Source organism: Hesperophylax consimilis, chromosome 8, assembly GCF_061612785.1.
Source record: "Hesperophylax consimilis isolate HC1 chromosome 8, BYU_Hcon_1.0, whole genome shotgun sequence".
Lineage (NCBI taxonomy): Eukaryota > Metazoa > Arthropoda > Insecta > Trichoptera > Limnephilidae > Hesperophylax > Hesperophylax consimilis.
In genome coordinates this window covers 28,272,046-28,291,741 of record NC_142843.1, presented here as the reverse complement: position 1 = coordinate 28,291,741, position 19,696 = coordinate 28,272,046, and the positions used below count along the sequence as shown (strand labels likewise).

General features: G+C 36.8%; 1 protein-coding gene across 4 annotated transcripts in view; it reads right to left on the bottom strand.

Annotated features, from left to right (window-relative positions):
• LOC149421827 (phosphatase and actin regulator 1) overlaps positions 1-17,346 on the bottom strand; it is a 388,460-nt gene extending 371,114 nt beyond the window's left edge. For 2 of the 4 annotated variants that reach the window (XM_089634064.1, XM_089634066.1), the window contains exons 1-2: positions 17,068-17,346; positions 10,085-10,174 (exon numbers count right to left, since the gene is read on the bottom strand). In XM_089634064.1, the coding sequence (XP_089490190.1) occupies positions 10,085-10,174; positions 17,068-17,164 (187 nt within the window). In that variant the 5' untranslated portion in view covers positions 17,165-17,346. Of the gene's footprint in view, positions 1-8,080; positions 8,961-10,084; positions 10,175-17,067 lie in introns of those variants that run through there. The other 2 variants (XM_089634067.1, XM_089634068.1) reach the window with 1 other exon arrangement.
• Between the last annotated feature and the right edge of the window lie 2,350 nt (positions 17,347-19,696).

Genomic DNA, 19,696 nt, shown 5'->3' with positions numbered 1-19,696 from the left:
ATCAAATCCGTTTTGGCAACCAAGTTTTATTACAAAACCGCGCTCTGTGAAATCTATGCCCCGCGTCGGGTGGACTGGGTAATGTTTAAAGCGGAAGGAAATAGAAGGGGAAGGCTGATTTATTAAAATCCTGTTAAAAACGTGACATCATGGCATTTCCTAATTAACTATTAGTTCTTTCACAATATATCTGAACTCGTGTTCATGTAGCTGCTTTTATACTCTTATTACATAATGACGAAATGCGAAAATATTAGAATTTTTATGAACACGTGTTCCTACAACATCATTCGTGTTTCACTGATATTTTGTTAGGACGGCCGGCATAGTCCAGTGGTAACGCATTGGACTGCCATTCCGAAGGTCGCGGGTTCGAACCCGGCGTGCGCAAATAAATTTTATTTGATTAATATGTGTTATTTCACAATTAATTAATTAAAATAATATATAGTATATTTGCGGCACGTTCCAGAGTGGAAGATATTACCAGTATCGCCCTGGTGTAAGACCACCATTCAGAATTGAAACGTTGCTCCAAATGGCTTTAGCCGTGTTTAGTGACTAGATCTGAATAGCCAGGTACTTCCCCACCTTCCTCTTTCCCTTCCCCACTTACCTTCAGCCTCACAACATCCCCCAATTGGGGATGCCATAGTCTCACTGGCTCCAGACGGGAGCAGTTGGGACTCTTGTGAGGTATTCACTATAAAAAAAAAAAAAAAGGAAATCTCTCAATTCATTCGATAAAGACCTGCGAATGGAATGCGAATAATTTGAAGAGATTTTTAATAAATTAGCAATATTTTAAATGAGTAAGTTTCCTCCGTGTAAACAAGACGAAATCGAATCTATATTCATTGGATAACCATCACCTCTACCATATGTCATCTCAAGGGGTACACTTCGTTTGGTGACTTATCAAGGGTGCCCGTATTCACAATGGAGAGGCCGATTGAGGGAGACCCTTTGATCTGCCAGCCGGACTGTCTAAGTCCAACGACTTGCAAAGCAGTCGTAGGGATGGATTCAGGTGGAGTTCGTGCAAAAAAATTGGAATCTCACAAAGCGATGTTTAGGTACCATCTACTCTGATCTCCATCCATCTACAATGAATATGTATTTAATTCAATAACAGCTGATAAAAAAAAATCGTTTTCGTTCTATGTTATTTAAGAAAAGAACTCATAAGTTTTTATATGAGTCCCAACTACTTCCAACCGTCTGAAGCCAGTGAGACTATGGCATCCACAATTCAGATATGTTATGAGGCTGAAGATGGTGGGAAGGAGATGGGAAAGAGGTAGTTGGGGACGTACCTGGCTATTCAGATCTGATCACCAAACACGGCTAAAGCCATTTCAAGCAACGTTTCGATTCTGAATAGTGGCCTTTCACCAGGGCGATACTGAAAGTATCTACCACTCTGGAACATGCCGCAAATATACCTACTGTATATTATTTTAATGAATACATTGTTAAATAAAATAAATCAATCAAATAAAATTTACTTGTGCAAGCCGGAATTTGAACTCGCGACTTAAGGATCGCCATCTCCCAACCACGGAAGCTGTCAAAATTGAATTAGTACAATTTTATTGGAATTTTTCCCCGTTTTCAAGAGCCTCGAACATTTTGCCCGGGACCAAAAATCTTATAACTCTGTATCTAATATTGATAATGGTACTTGTGTGTACATACGTATCAGTTTCCAATAAAAATTACTCCATAAAATTCGCAGAAAGGCAAACCTTTAAAAAGTCAGACCAAGATAATAATTCTCTAAATCTCTACAACTAGTGAAGAGAATTCTCTGGAGATGAAATTTATGAAGTCCCCGTACATGGAAAATGACAATTCAGAACGAAAGAAAGATAAAATTTGTGAATTTTTTCGTGTGTTGTTTCGGCATAAAGAAAAAAGAACGCGGCGTTCATCATTTTTGTCAGCAACATTTATCAAAATGCTGGCTTCTGAGGCAGCAGGGACAGGCAACATTGCGGCTTCTGAGGCAGCAGGGACAGGAAACATTGCGGCTTCTGAGGCAGCAGGGACAGGAAACATTGCGGCTTCTGAGGCAGCAGGGACAGGAAACATTGCGGATTCTGAGGCAGCAGGGGCAGGAAACATTGCGGCTTCTGAGGCAGCAGGGGCAGGAAACATTGCGGATTCTGAGGCAGCAGGGGCAGGAAACATTGCGGCTTCTGAGGCAGCAGGGGCAGGAAACATTGCGGCTTCTGAGGCAGCAGGGACAGGAAACATTGCGGCTTCTGAGGCAGCAGGGACAGGAAACATTGCGGCTTCTGAGGCAGCAGGGACAGGAAACATTGCGGATTCTGAGGCAGCAGGGGCAGGAAACATTGCGGCTTCTGAGGCAGCAGGGACAGGAAACATTGCGGCTTCTGAGGCAGCAGGGACAGGAAACATTGCGGCTTCTGAGGCAGCAGGGACAGGAAACATTGCGGATTCTGAGGCAGCAGGGGCAGGAAACATTGCGGCTTCTGAGGCAGCAGGGGCAGGAAACATTGCGGATTCTGAGGCAGCAGGGGCAGGAAACATTGCGGATTCTGAGGCAGCAGGGACAAACAACATTGCGGCTTCTGAGGCAGCAGGGGCAGGAAACATTGCGGATTCTGAGGCAGCAGGGGCAGGAAACATTGCGGCTTCTGAGGCAGCAGGGGCAGGAAACATTGCGGCTTCTGAGGCAGCAGGGACAGGAAACATTGCGGCTTCTGAGGCAGCAGGGGCAGGAAACATTGCGGCTTCTGAGGCAGCAGGGGCAGGAAACATTGCGGATTCTGAGGCAGCAGGGGCAGGAAACATTGCGGCTTCAGAGGCAGCAGGGGCAGGAAACATTGCGGCTTCTGAGGCAGCAGGGACAGGAAACATTGCGGCTTCTGAGGCAGCAGGGACAGGAAACATTGCGGCTTCTGAGGCAGCAGGGACAGGAAACATTGCGGATTCTGAGGCAGCAGGGGCAGGAAACATTGCGGCTTCTGAGGCAGCAGGGGCAGGAAACATTGCGGATTCTGAGGCAGCAGGGGCAGGAAACATTGCGGATTCTGAGGCAGCAGGGACAAACAACATTGCGGCTTCTGAGGCAGCAGGGGCAGGAAACATTGCGGATTCTGAGGCAGCAGGGGCAGGAAACATTGCGGCTTCTGAGGCAGCAGGGGCAGGAAACATTGCGGCTTCTGAGGCAGCAGGGGCAGGAAACATTGCGGCTTCTGAGGCAGCAGGGGCAGGAAACATTGCGGCTTCTGAGGCAGCAGGGGCAGGAAACATTGCGGATTCTGAGGCAGCAGGGGCAGGAAACATTGCGGCTTCAGAGGCAGCAGGGGCAGGAAACATTGCGGCTTCTGAGGCAGCAGGGACAGAAAACATTGCGGCTTCTGAGGCAGCAGGGGCAGGAAAAATTGCGGATTCTGAAGCAGCAGGGACAAACGACATTGCGGCTTCTGAGGCAGCAGGGACAAACAACATTGCGGCTGGAACTGTCACAAAGATTTATGAAAATGTGAAGAACACAATGTTCATCAACATCATATTGAAGAAGAAGAAATGTCAACTGGAACTAATCATATTCTTAAGTCTTAGAACTGGTTTGCCTCGAGTGCCTACGTATGTCTTCTACCGTTATTCGTTACAAATTCTTGAATTTGCAATTCACAACAATCATTGATAATTATCGATTAATATAAAGGTATTTCAGTGGTTGAAGTGGTTATTGGTATGTAGTGAAATGAGAATGTGGATTTCTCAACTTTTATTTGTATTATCTTAACCTTCGACAAGTCGAGTTGGCAAATACAACACGCATTGCATTGGGGTCACTGAATAACCCCACGTATTTCTCTATTATGATATGGAAATTGAAATTATGTAAATTTTAAAGATACCTATATAAATAAACTTTGTTTCAAACGACTTTGTTTATTTAAACTATCGATCGGTTTCGAATGATCCCTTCTTTCGTCCGGACCAAAAAGAAAGTAACAGAAAATACAGAAAGAAGTCATTGAAGAAGAAGATAATACTAATAAATCTAAACAAAACATGAAATAGAACAAGACACAGAAAAATAAAAAAGATAGAGGGACAACTAGGAATAGTACCCAGGATCTCTTGCCTTACACGCGTCTTAAAGCAGACGCCTGTCCCGGTAAGAGAAGAGATCCTGGGTTCGATTTCTAGTTGTGACCGTTAACTTTTTATTTGTCTGTGTGTTGTTCTATTTCATGTTTCCTTTAGATTTATTAATATTATCTTCTTCTTCAATGATATATTACATTGACGAGTATAACCTTAAAAATAAGTTAAAGGAAAAAGTTGTTAAAAATAGAAGTAAAAAAATACCGTAATAAAGAAGATAGGTTTGGAAACTAACACAATGCGGAGGGATTGCGAAGGGTGTAATGTGGGGGAAACAGAGCAAATTTATTATTAATTCAATCTGATTAAGTATAAGCCGCAATGTAAATGCTTTTCACTAGCATATTTATATTCTAATTGATACCAGGATAGTAATGCAGGGGTTTCTCAGTTACCACTCACGGTTACGAGAGAGTTAAATAATGAACGTCATGCTATCCATTTTGTACTGTGTGTGTAAAAGCTAAAAACTACTTAAATTAGTACAATACAATGCAGACATTAACATAACTGATGGGTTTCCATAACCAGGAATGTGTGTGTGTACATAATCACTAGTCGCACACTTGTATAGAAAGGATAATGGTTCTAATAAGAATGATGTTTAAAATAAGTGAGTTTACGGAAAAATTAGTCCCCAATTGTCTCGTTTTTTAAAAACCGGCATCAAAACGAAATTTCTTCTATCGCTCATCTCTAAATAGCATAAACAAAGTCGCTATCCGCGTCTGTCTGTTTGTACGCTTAGTTCTTTTAAACTACGCAACGGATTTTGGTATGGTTTTCACTATCTTATAGAGAATTTCTTCCGGAAGGTTTATATATATGTATATACATTCGTATTATATTTATAACGCCGGGTACACGTCAGCTAGTTAATTATACGTACAAGATACGGATCGACAAACAGATGGACGATCAAAGTAGGTCGCTACTAAAAGGGGACGAAAAGGCCACTTTTTAATATATCGAACGAAAGAACGTTTGTTGTAAATAACATATGTCAACTAAATTGGGAACCCGTGTTTCCCTATCAAATGCTTTTTACAAATAGGGTACAAAATGTATTCGTACACATTTGTAAAACAATAATTACATACCTATAAGTATTGGATAGAAGTATGCATTAAAAAAAAATCTATGAATTGTTCCCGATTGACTCTCGACCAGTTTTTTTCAGACTTCAATTTCAAACTAAAGAAATTCGGTGGTTTAAAGGTATAGACGTCGTCTAACCAAAGACAGGGATTATAAGTTATTCGTTTGAGATTTTGGAGAAAGAGCACGCAAGATGAAAATCTTAACTTCCACCTATGAAACAACAAAACTTAACATGTAGTTATTGTTTTAGTTTAAAATTCTTTGTAGGTCGTAATTTGGATGTATGTAAATTGTAACATCTTTTGATTTAATTTCTAATCGACCTTAAGATGATTTTTCGCAAATAATACGCTATATATTTACCTATTATTATCATCTACATTCATTAATTCCACCACAAATGTCGTTTATCTAGATCTGTGGCCACCCTAAAGACAGAAGCGTCGATGCGAGAGAGATTGGTAGAAAACAAGGTTCACACGTCAGGGTTCGTACGTATGTAATATTAAAACAAAACACGAGTACGTGATAAAACAGGAATTGGAAAATACTAATAACAAATCTAGTCAGATAACAGATTTAAAAATAAAACAAGTAATCAAAAACACAAACACAACGAAAAACAAAAATTCCATAGAAACGGTGTCAAATTTTCCAATTTCGAACAAAGGGCGTTATCGTTTGGTATCCGCTGAAAGTTCTGCAAAAATACGTAAATATATAACTGATTTCACAAGGCACGATCAGATTTCAATTTTTTATTCAAAATTGACATTTTCGGCATGAAAACAAAGGACAAAAATGTATTGGATTTTTATTGAAAAATAAATAAAAAATAACCCCAACTGAAAACAGGGAATCAGATAAATAAGAATAGCGACCGGTCAGTGGCTAAGTGGGCGTCGCGTTTGGACCGTGTGTTCAATTCCTCGACTGGCTAAGTTGTCCATCACAACACAAGCAACATTTTCCGCTTACTGTGATGGTAGTAGGAGATTTTCAAATATTGTCAGGTTATTCGTAACCCGGGAATGTTTGTCTTTCTTTTATAAAAAATGTCTACACCATTACCAAATCTTTTTGATTTCATCACTTATACGGAATCTTTAAACATGTCTACAACATTCCCAAATCTATTACCAAGATTATGTCAATTAATTCGTTATTTGTCACAGAAAAGGGTAGCATTTTGTCTTGTATTTCTGGCCGCTACATATTACTTTATTTTGGTTTTATAATGGCTATCTTTCTTTTTTACAAAAAAAAAATAATAATAATAAAATAAAAAGTACCTATGTAGTTACTTCGAATGGCGGCTCGTAGCTTCTGGGTGTACTAGAGTGATTATTTTTTATAAATATGGCATTATTGTTGTTGTTGTACCCGAAAACGTTTTTTTTTTATTTTGATAAAGGTTTTCAGGATGTTTCAATTTGATTCGCCGATTTCCTGAAGATCTTCGTACACAAAAACGAATTTTGGAAAAAAAAATCTCTAATGCCATCTTTTTAATATTAGCACTCTAGTACACCCAAAAGTCACGAACCGCCACTCGCATTCAAACAGAAGTAGATTCAACTTAAAGGCTGTATATGATAACATTAACAACACATGTAAAGAAGACATTATTGCAGTTGAAATGTATAGACCCCTACATTGTAAACCCTTACTGTGATTTCACAACGCACGATCGGATACCATTTTTAATCGAAAGTGATAAAATTGTCGGAACGACGACCAAAACAAAGAACGGAAGTGTTGGCCATTTTGAAAATTAATGTAAAAATTTACTCTAACCGTGTGTGTTGTCTATATACAAACTAGATTATTTGACATCCACCAACGTTGTAAGATTAACTTTATAAAATTAATAGCGTACGTAAATATGCCATTACTGCAGTAGAAATATAAGGACTCTTACATTAGGTAACCCTTTTTGTATGTCTTGCGATGAAGCTTTGGACGTTTACAAATAAGCCTCACTAAGGACGTGCTTGGAAACGAAGGCATAAACTATTCACTAGCTCATAATAAATGGGTGGTATCTGTTCAGAAAACTCTCATTTCGCTAATAAATAAACTAGAATAAGCCATGGAAAAACGAAATACAGCAATGAAAATTAAGTTCATATTAGTAAATTTGAAATTAAAAAAAAATAATAAGTGTGCATTCATACATATATAACAACAATAATTAATGATAAAAAGGATAGGGAAGCCTATGATAGCCAATTATATATTTTTTGATTGGTTAACTTATTGACTAAATAATTGAATCCTTTTGAAGACTTATTAGGAGGTTGTAATGGAAGATATTACCAAGTCGGTAGAGTGATACGAGTTTGTCATTGTTATGAGTTGACACGATCGCACACAAGTTAAAGAAGACTTCCACGTAATGCCCAAATGATTATTTACTTAATTAGTTTCTTGTAAAGCGTGTAGTCTCGTCGGTACGTGTGGCTGTCTCAGAAAATATTACATGTTTGTATTAAAAATTTACATTACACCTATAAGTAATGTTACACATTATACCCCACAAATAGCATCCTCATAGGTAAAATAGGCTTTGAGGGATCCCCACGGGCCTCCTGTGTGGAGATACAAAAAATACATATTGGAAGGTTGAAACATTAATTACCTACTAACTCGAAAGCATGTTGGGTGGGTATTGGGAAATGGGCCCATTAAAAGAGCAATTAATAGAAGAACTGGTAAATATGTGAGTGCGGATGAAAGTAACGAGGAACGTCAATAATGGCTGGATAACATGAATACTATTGTTACTGAACACGCATAAGACACGACGCAAATAAAACGAAAACATTACCTTGGGAATATATCGGAAACTCTCCATCGGAATGGCTGTGCGTGAGCATGGAGCCGTAGTAATGGTGGGGCCACTCCAGGCGCCCGCGGGGCTGCCCCGGGGGCTCCAGCGCTACCCGGGGGCCCTGGGCCCTACGGGGGCTCCAAGGGGCTGCACAGGGCTCGCGGGGCCCTACCGGCCGGCCTCTCCGCGCTCTCGGCGGAGCCACATCACCCGACACTATCTCCGGTAGTAACCAACTACCTCCCACCTCACAGCATTGCACGTGCACTGCAAGCGGTACTGAATGCGGAACTGGACTGTGTGTAGCAGTATAACCTGCCCTTATTTACACTTTCCAACCTTCACGTACTACTCTTACTTACGCAGGATTGCTACTCACGCACAAAGAGCGTAGAACTTAGCACGTGTATCAGTATCAATTATCAACAAGACTCGTCTGAAGCGTAACCGTCACTATTTTCCACTAGATCGGACAATCGCATGTCGACACGGAGAAACATCTAAAGTTGATGTGTTTTGCCGATTTTCCGAGTCTCACGGCGTGCTCACTTCTCACTGCTCACTAGTTACGAGTCGCGCGATTCTCTGTACGCTTCAGGTCATTGGGCAGATGGAAGACGAGACGAGGCGAGGAGGGTGGGATGATAGATACACTGGTTGTTATCAAACGTCTAGTGCGCTAGAGCGCTAGTGCGTATAGTCCCTCAGAAGATGACACTCGGGGAGATTGGAAATGCGCGGGAAGGTCAAGCTGCCTTGCGGGACTCGCTCGGAGCTGTCAGCTGTCACTGCTCCCAGGCTGGGTGGAGGGGCATGCTCCAGCAAAGTGGAGGAGAGGGCTCTCGGGAGAGGAATGCGTGCGTCACGTAGCGGGCGAGGAGGCGCGACTGGCTGGGAGGGCGATCAGATGTTAGGGGCTGGGCGGCGCGCGCACCCGGAGGCTGCGTCCCCCCCGCCCGGGGGGATCACGAGACTTATCCCAGCGACATCTGGGGTAGCTACTGCCTAACTACCAGTACCAGTCGAACACTAGTTCTCTGACTAAACATTCGTCAAATGCTTTCATTCTCTTCCCTTTACCTTGCGTGTTTACGTTTCTACGTAATATTTATTAATATTTCCCGGGGGTGGCATGAAGGCAGCCGTAGGTATCCTAAGAAGCTCATACCTAACATATGTAACTAGACTTTTATTGATATGCGTGCTTCGCTTCCAATCTATCAAAAACTAAACATTTTCATAGCTAGAATAAATGAACAAAAACATTACAATTTTTTTTACAAAATAATACATATTATTGAAGAAGATAATACTAATAAATCAAAAACTAAACTTTTCATGATTCGTTTAGATTTATTAGTATTATCTTCTTCTTCAATAATATATTACATTGACGGTAATAATCTTCAAAAGTTATTAAAAAAAACATTATTTCATTTAAAATTTAGTACGTATTAGTACACAAAAGATTTCAAATAAAAACAAAAAATAAACTTCAACTTACCTCAGCTTAGTGAATATCTTACAGAAAGCAAGAAAATATATTTATAATATTGTCTTAAATAGTTTAGAAAGATAAAATAAGCAATTATGTTGAAATAATTACAGGTATGATGTGAGATTTTCACGGCCAAAAGTATTATCGTGATTTATTTTATAAGAATCATTATGGGCTGATGATGGACACTAGTGCTGTCCGAAAAGTTGGCTAAAGAAGGTACTAGCGCAACACGACATAATACCCCAAAAATAAATCACTATAAATTATATAGTTACAATTAAGGCGCTTTACAAAATAATTTTAAAAGGGGAGTAATAGGCATATTATTAAAATGGTTAATTAAATACAGCAGGCCGCAAGCAATACCATTCCATATTGTGTGTATTATTAAAGTTGCATTTTAAACCTTCCGAATAAGCACAAGATTCAACCTTCACCTAATAAAGACGCCATTCGCTTAAACCCGCCACCCTGGCAATTCGTGCCTACTCAGTACTCACCTAATTTACCATTGGCAAGGACTGGCTCAGGAACGTCCTTCAGCCCGTGGCCCGCTGCTTTGTCATCGTCTTCTGATTTGCCTTCATTCTCTGCAAACCAACGAACACCGAATGTTGATTCTCTGCACGATCTTGACGACGTCATTCATATATACTATGAGAATATTCTCCTCAGATTTTAATATTCGTTGAAAACAAAGTTGTGTAACACCCTTTTATAATAAAATATCTTTGGTAGATACTATAAAACATTGCATAACACCCTTTCATTATAATATCATTGGTAGATACTATAAAACATTGCATAGCACCGTTACATAATAAAATATCATTGGTAGATATACCTACTATAAAACATTGCATAACACCGTTTCATAATAAAATATCATTGGTAGATACCTACTATAAAACATTGCATAACATCGTTTCATAATAAAATATCATATGTAGATACTATAAAACATTGCATAACACCGTTTCATTATAATATCATTGGTAGATACTATAAAACATTGCATAGCACCGTTTCATAATAAAATATCATTGGTAGATACCTACTATAAAACATTGCATAACATCGTTTCATAATAAAATATCTTTGGTAGATACTATAAATAAAACATTGCATAACACACTTAAGAGGAACTGCGGCGCGCCCTCTTCACACAAAACTTAAAATTGGATTTGAGGTCAAAATACTTGATTAAACTGAATAATTATTTGTTTAATCAAAATTTATAGCAAATATCTAGTACGGATATGTTGTGTTTAGAAATTAGAAAATATATGCCATTAAAGAATTCAATTTTCACGATTTTGGAGGCAACTTTGACAATTTATAGTGAGTTAATGGTAATTATTAAAAAATAATCTTTCCCTACTATGTAAATACAATGAACTGTAGATTTAAAAATAAAAGTAAATCGTAAAAAATGCGTTTTTTGTATGGGAATTTAAAATTTATATACGACAAAATTTGTGTTTAAGCGTAAATCAATCGTTTGAAAATTAAAGTTAAACCCATCAAAATGGTTGTTTTAATATGTTTTATTTTATATTTGCATAGAAAAAGAGGCAAAATTATTTGTTTTAGTAATTACCATTAAATCACAAATAATTGCCAAACTTGCCTCAAAAATCTATTTTTTTTAACTGCCCATATTTTATAATTTGAAAGATAAATAAATTAGCATTAATCCGTACTGGATTTTTGTTTCATCTGTATGGAAAAAAATATTATTCAGTTTGGTTGGGTATTTTGGTCTTAAACCAAAATTTAAGTTTCGTATGAAAATGGCCGCGCAACCGTTCCCCTTAACCCTTTGTACTCCGATTTTTTTTAAATGGTATACCAGCTACTCCATAGAGTGTTACGTACAAATATGAGGAAAAATTACGATATTTTTAAAAAATTAGAAAAATATGTTTTTGTAGTTTTAAATTTAACTTTGTTGTGCACGAAACTACTGGGATTTAAATTGGAATATTATTTATTTATTTACGGACAAATAGTCCATTAACCATATTATATTTTTTACACGAATAAGAAACAGAGCTTGCAGTGAAAGGAGAGCATATATAAATGATGAGCAATGACTATATACATTTAATATAAAAAGTAAAGATGGAAGACGATTACAAGTGTTACAAGACAATTACAATGCATGAAGAAGGTTAAAAGGGCTTTTAAAAATTACACATTACGTATCGACTGTTACGTATATTATGTGGCGTACCTACATTTCTTTTAAAATGTACGTATTTTTTTGGATTGCCTCTGATCATGTAAATATTGACCAAATGTAGCGAGCGAATATTAAAAAAAACTGTTGCGAAAATATTATAAAAGACATATACAGGGTTTTCCAATAAGAGGTGTTATTTTGATATTCAATCGTAAAAGATCAATGGTTTCGTTGCTTGTGTGGCACGTAGCGCCGTCTTGTTGAAAGTAAACGTTGTCCAGATCAATACCATCCAATTCCGGCCATAAAAAATCATTAATCATCTCTCGATAGCGCAATCCATGCACCAAACAGTCACACGTTGAATATAGAGAGGCTTTTCAACAATAATTCTTAGGTTTTCCGAGCCCCAAATGCGACAATTTTGCTTGTTGACGAAGCCACCGAGGTGGAAATGGGCCTCATCACTCAAGATGATTTGCATTTGATTCACTCAAGTGAATTTTAATAATTTCGATGCGTTGTTGAAGCGTGTATCGTTCCATTTTTATTAATTGCGTAGTTTCTACTTGTCAAATGTCAAAAAATGACAGCTTCAAAAGTAACATCTACCGAAATAGCGGGCTATTCAAAATAACACCTCTTATTGGAAAACCCTGTATAAAGCAACCGCTGTAACTGCTTTATATTCATTTAGAATTTTTATGATAATGGTTTACTATATTATTATTAAAAAATATATAAATAAAACGCCATTTATTTTTGTTGTTATTTATTACTAAAGCTGTCTGCTGGAAAATACATTGAAAGCGATTCTGTTTGTATGGGTTATCAATATTCATTACAACACCAATAATATAAGATAAATTTTTCTAACCCTGTATAAAGCAACCGCTGTAACTGTTTTATATTCATTTAGAATTTTTATGATAATGGTTTACTATATTATTATTAAAAAATATATAAATAAAACACCATTTATTTTTGTTGTTATTTATTACTAAAGCTGTCCGCTGGAAAATACATTGAAAGCGATTCTGTTTGTATGGGTTATCAATATTCATTACAACACCAATAATATAAGATAAATTTTTCTACGTGACCGTACATAGTAGTTTTAGATTTAAAAAAGGTATTCCAGCTTGTAACATAGATACCTAATTCTAATTGCTATTGGTCTACAGTCTACAATCACATTGTATTACAGTGAATTTTACTAGGTATTTTCCGGAAACCTACGAAGGGCTAAAGGGTAAATATTACGGTGCACATAAATATATATTATAGAATAAATAAAACAAAAATCCCCAACTGGCACATTCCACCATTCTTCCTGAAATATAGTACAATTTATATAGAGAAAACCACCCAAATTTAAAAATTGGCTAATGCCATCGCATCAAATAACACACACATAATAATTTAGATCGCAGTAAATATTTAAAAAAAAATGCAGTAATTTAAATCGTAGATAAATAAATAAAGTATAAAAATATTTATACATAAATTATGTATTAAAGAAAAATTCTTTAGTGGAAATGCATTCAGATTGTAGTAGTTTCATCAGCGTTTGAGATTCAGTGCCTTAACTTTCTTCTTGGGACAGGGACCGGGATGAAGTTTGCAGTGAGTTACAGTTTTGCGAGGATCTATGTCAGTTGCGTGTTTATACATCTCAAACCACGATATGTCCACTGGATCGATTTCTGAAGGCAGGGAAAACGTATAATCTTGGTTGAAAGTATATTGCCAAATGACTGGGTCGCGAGCAACTGCATACAGAAATCGGCATGTGCCCGACACGCGGCTCAAATCAGCCGGCTGCAAGTAGATGAATATCCTTATCAACAGTTCCTTGGGCAGGCCGGTCAGGCTCGAGCTGGGGAAACCCCTGTTGGTCAGCGCCTCGCTTCGCGCCGGGGTGGCCACCGAATCTTTGATCTTAAAAGATAATTCCCGGCAGTTCTTTATCTCCGGCGGCTTGGTGGCATCACCGGGAGGCAGGTAGCGATCGATGGGGATACACGTGCTGTAAGTCGTCGCGGAGTCTGAAGAAATGCAATTCAGGATCAGAGAGTTTCCCAAGGGGTGGACGAGCAAGTGGCAAGAGTAGTCGGGGAAGTCCGGCAGGGTGAACCTGAAGCTGTAGGAGCCTGGCCGGTCGGTGTTCCAGTTATCTGGAAGTTTGCAGTACTCGACAAACAACTTAAAGTCAACGCCATCCTCGGGGTCGTCCAAGAGATATGGCCTGAAGCCGCTCTCGGTCATGTAGAGGAAGGCGGCGGCGGCCAGCAGGTCGGCGGGGCGCTGGATGGTGTGCGGCAGCATCTGAGCGCACAACGAGAACACTCGAACTCCGTTTACTCCTATTAGATCGTCTAGTTCGTTCACTGGAAGTAAGGGACAAACATTTCAGATAAAGTGTTGCGGAGAAGAACGTTTCCAGACTGCAAAAAGAATAACAGATAAAGTAAAAAAACATAATTAAAAATGCAGGAAACTCTCGCCAGCCGCATCTGTACCAACCGCGCAATGTTAATGTCCCTCTCCTGGGTGGAATTCGCCGCGTGTGCACTGTGCACAGTATTGCCTCACTAATCGTATTGGAAGAAATCACAATAAAACGACATCATTTTGAGGATTTTTTTGCGTGGTGGCAATGCTATATCCAATAAGACAATTTATTTGTTTCCTAGTCGATTTGACGATAAAAAAACCGCGCTTAAAATCTCGTTAATTCAAAATTATAAAAGGGTCAGCTACGTACACACGACTTATCATATTTGAGAACTGTGCCAAACGAATGTTTTGATGTGGTCTTTTAAAAATAATAATATTGTGAAATACATGAAAATTTAAATTCTTACCTACAGTGTATAATGTGCTTCTTTTCCAATTACTCCAGGGGTTAAATATGGTCCAATAATAAATTTTACAGTAGATACTCCCGAACAAGCTGAACGAGGAGACAGGTGGCCAAAAATAACCTTACTGTCGACAAACAACCATATGGATATTTCTATCAGTAGGTAGTTATGATATAAAAACTATCTTATTTTATTGTTTTTTTTTCACTTTAAAAAAAAATAACAAAATTAGTTACATAAAAACTAACATGAATCTATTCGATTTTGTGGCTCGCGCAAATGAAATTATGATACTAAATATTGTAATCATTCTGGGAAATTTGAAAAACGCAGGACAAAATAGAGTATATATGTGTAAAAACGGTGGGGTTCTTTATTACGTATGTATGAGTATAGTGTAGTTCTTCATTTTGTTGTACCAGTAAAATGTTGTTATTTATTATTTGGGTATATTTATGTGAACACTATTTCATTAATTATTATGTATGTATGAATACAATGTTGTTTCTAAATTTAAAACAGTTAATTCATGGTGGAATTCCATTAATATAATGTTATTTATTGTGTATGCATGAATAGATTGTTGCTTGTCATTATGTACGCATGAATAGAATGGCGTTCTTTACTATGTACGTATGAATAGATTGTGGCTTGTACGCTTGCATGAATAAAATGGTGTTCTTTACTAAGTACGTATGAATAGATTGTGGCTTGTCATTATGTACGCATGAATAGAATGGTGTTATTTACATACATAGTAAATGTATACATAGTATGAATATAATATTTTTGTATGTACGCATGAATACAATGTCGTTTTGTATTATGTATAGGCGGAAAAAAATAAGTACCCTAGAAGATAACCCCGCGGTTGGCGAGTGTTCCCAGAAAGAAAAGCTGCAGCATAAAACTATTTTTAGAAAAATCTTTTGAAACAGGAACAAAAAACAAATAAATAGAAAATAAAGTAGATATTATTCAATAAAAAGTTTTTTTATGCATTACGATTATCGTAATAATATCACTTGTAAAAAAAATAATGTTAAGAATATTGTGAAAAATATGATGACAGTTATTCCACACCAAAAAATGACAGAAACACCTATTTAAAAGTTACAGCCTAAATTTTAGGTCAAAATAAAAAAATAAATGAGTTTGTAGAAAACAACTTTAAAATATATATCAGAAAGGATAAAAAATCGATTAAGAGCCATACTGCTACAGACGGCAGTTTAGCCATTTATCCATTCCAGCGTCGATATACAAACTTAACGATGCAAAATTTTGGTTTAAATTTGCTTGAATCAATCATTTTACTGGGATGTTGGTATACAATCATTACACAGTACGCCCAAGCAAAATATATTATTTATGTAGTACCTTATCCGCAGCAAAAGATTTTAACCGAGGAAAATATTCCATATAAGACGGATTAAACAAGTCTTGGATGTAGACAGAAAGAAATCAATGTTTTCAGTATTGCTTCTTGTAACACTGTCAAGTAAAAATAAATAATAAAATAACACACTATTTATTGAATGCTTGGTCATTATATCATTTAAAAAAACATATACAACAAATTAGTGAATAGCAAAATGTGGCGGAAATATTATGTTGTATGGTATTTACTAATTATCTGACATAAAATCAAAATGAAATTAATCAATATGGTGGAATAGTGGCATAGAGGGCACAAAATCAAATAAGGTAGTTAAAGAGATATCACAAAAACTAATAAGACAAATGACATAAAACTAATTAATTTTTTTAGAATGCTGTTTTATCAAGCTACAAATTAATGCATTTACGAGTTACGAGTAGGAAGCTAGGTAAAAAATGTATATAAGATTTTGCTGAAAGCTTGTAAAAAATCATATTATTTAAGACTTCCCAGAACAGTCTCTGTTAATGAGTATACCTCCAGTTATTTACAACTCGGATTATTATGGAATTAGATTTTCACTTACATAAATATGGTTTCTTGTTAAATTCGTTTGATTGTTTGATAATGACATATAGCTTTGATAATGTGATCACTGATAATTGTTTAAGGTCTCAACTTACTAGCGAACTTTAAAAAGTTTCATTTACCCACATTTATTTATTTTTAGAAACAAATGTTTCAAATATGTGAATTAATTTATACACACACAGAGCAATTAGCAAGATCTGTTTGAGAAGGTAGAGTGGAGGGCGCAAGGCATGATAGCCTTGACATATGCTTAAAATGAAACAATCTGCTTTCATGAAAATAAGATCGAAATTGATGAAAGATTGACCGAAGATCGAGATGAGATCATGTTCATAAGTGCATGGGTGTTGTATGAATGAGCATGCGGAAACGAATTGTCAAACATAAGACATAACCAAAAAATACACGACATAAACAACAAAAATAATGATAATTAATAGAAAAACAAACACGTCTAACCTTCCGAATCTTCTGATTCCTGTTTCGAATACCCAGACATCGTATTATTTGCACCTTCATCGCTTGGAATATTTGAATCGCTGTGCATTTCGGCCATTGTTTTCACTAATAGTATTCACAGCTAGTTCGTTATTTTATAATTTTATATAATTTAGTGACAAGTGAATAACAAAAACATATAATACAACACGTAAATTATTGTTATCGTCTAAGAAATATTAACAAATAAGGAAAATGACACATTATTTACACACAACACACTTGTTGACTTCCGAAATCGTCAACTGTCACTTTGAAAGATTTGGAGGTTGGTAGCTATGTTGAAAACATTTTGTAATATTATTTTTCGTAGATAGGTACTTCAGCAAATTACATTTGACTTGAGCTTATTTGGAATAAAACAGTAAAGTGAGTTTATGTCTTTGGTGACATTTTTTTGGTTGTTTTTTGCAAAAAAAAAAAAAAAACAATCCGGGCGTATCGGACAGTAATGCTAGTCTCACACAAGGGCTAAACCATGGCTGAACATTGGCTGAACTCTCGTGGTATAGGCAGAGCCGGCCCTATGCGGACGCAATAAGCTGCTGCAGTGAAGAATATTATGGATTTTTAAATAAATGTATTCATAAAGATCAACAAACTATTCTGAATATATGTTTTATATCTACATATATAAATATATAATAAATGTACGTAGAATTTATAAATCGTCATTTAAAAACGAATAAAACACCATGTCATTAAAACACGCCGTTTGGTTGGTAAAACTGTTCCTAAGTCTAGATCTAAGTGGGTAATAAATCTATGGTTAAAATTACATTGGTTTTTTTTCATTTTAGTGGTAAATGCCAGTGTTGCCAACGAAGGCGATTTATCGCCATTAGGCTACTCAGAACGAGAATCGGCGACGAAAAAATCTTAAAGGCGACTGTTCGCCGATTAGGCTACCTCAGAGTTATTTAAATCAGCCAAATTACAAATAATAAAGAGTTGAAATGAAAATAAATTTTTAATTTCAATGGAAAAATGTGAGGAATTTTTCGAAAGCCACCTCCCCCCCCCTCACCCCATGGATTTCAAAAATGCTGTGGGGAATCACATAATGTTTTTGGTTGAGCGGAATCTTTTTTCAGCGAAGTTCTGTAACAACCCCCCCCCCCCATGGATTTCAAATATTTTGTGGGGAGTACTAATTTTGGTGGGGAATTATGTTTTACAGAAATTCTCTAACCCCCCCCCCCCATGGATTTCGAATAATAAAAGGGGGAATCAAGCTCACATAGAATATTCGTGGGGAATATATGCGATTTCATTAGAATTACTGCAACTGAAATTCGGCTACATTAGGCTACTAAATGTTTGAAAAACGGCGACATTAGGCCAAGATCCGTTGGCAACACTGGTAAATGCAGATAGTTGATTTATGGGTAAAGGAACTTGTGTGGAATTTGAAAATCTCTTCACCCATCTTCACCTATTGAGGGTATTTTACCTCAATAATGCAGCACATCATATACTGAAGGCCATCTCTGTTTCATGTTGACAAACGGCCGCTTCCTCTTCTTTAAGGTTTTTTATGGTTTCCCTTAATACAACAGGCGAATGCGGAGGAATTCCTAAGAATAAACCATAGCCGACTTGTTCCTACTCCCAACAGAACACAAACAGACATGTATGTTGCTGATGTTCTGGCAAAACATGCAGGCTTAATGATGCAAAAACATGCAATTTAAATAGGGTTTTTTAGGAAACTATTTTTTCCCTACCGAGAAACTATAAGTCTAAAATAGCCAGGTAAAATTTTAAATACCCATATGAGGTAAAAATTGTGAGGCTCATATGACGCCATTCTATTTGTGTTTATTAACTTTAAATTCAGTAAATTTCAATAACTCACCAATCCACCGAAAAATTAAAACTTTGACAATTATTTTAACTCTTAAAACTAACAACAATAAAAAATAACAGGTATCTAAGTTAGGACATTATTGATATATTTTTTAAAATGTACTGCAGTTCCTCATTGGGCGTCGAATTGCTAAGACGCCAAGGCGCTGGTAATTATTCCTAACACTTAACATTGCCCTTGAGATTATTTTTCATAAAAACGGACTACGAAAAAAAATACAAATCAGTGGACAAGGCGTCCACTGGTTTTGACAAGGGACGCTAAAATTTTACTCACTTCGGCTCAGGGCCAGCCCTGGATATAGGGCTTGGCCAGTTTTATCATATCGATTGCTATACATTCCCGATGGAAAAGGCGTCAAGAAATAGCAGTTCATATGTTTCGATTTTAGTTGATCAACTCGACACTTGAAAGCATATTGACAAGTGTGAACCTTCTTTCAACAAAGTTGATTTAAGTTTTTTGTTAGAAATCTTGTCGTTCAATGAAAGCTGATCAACTAAAATTTACATCATAACCTGAAAGAACATTTGGAATCATAACAAAAAAGGGGATCGGGACATTCAGAAATTTCAGAACACAGAAAAATTGAATTGAGTGTGGCAAACAGTTTTATTTGTACGCCTGTCTTCAATTAAAACTGTTAAATTTAAGAATGAAAAGCATTACGAATCTGACAACAAAATCCTCTATGAAAGGTCAAAATTCATTCGCCACAAC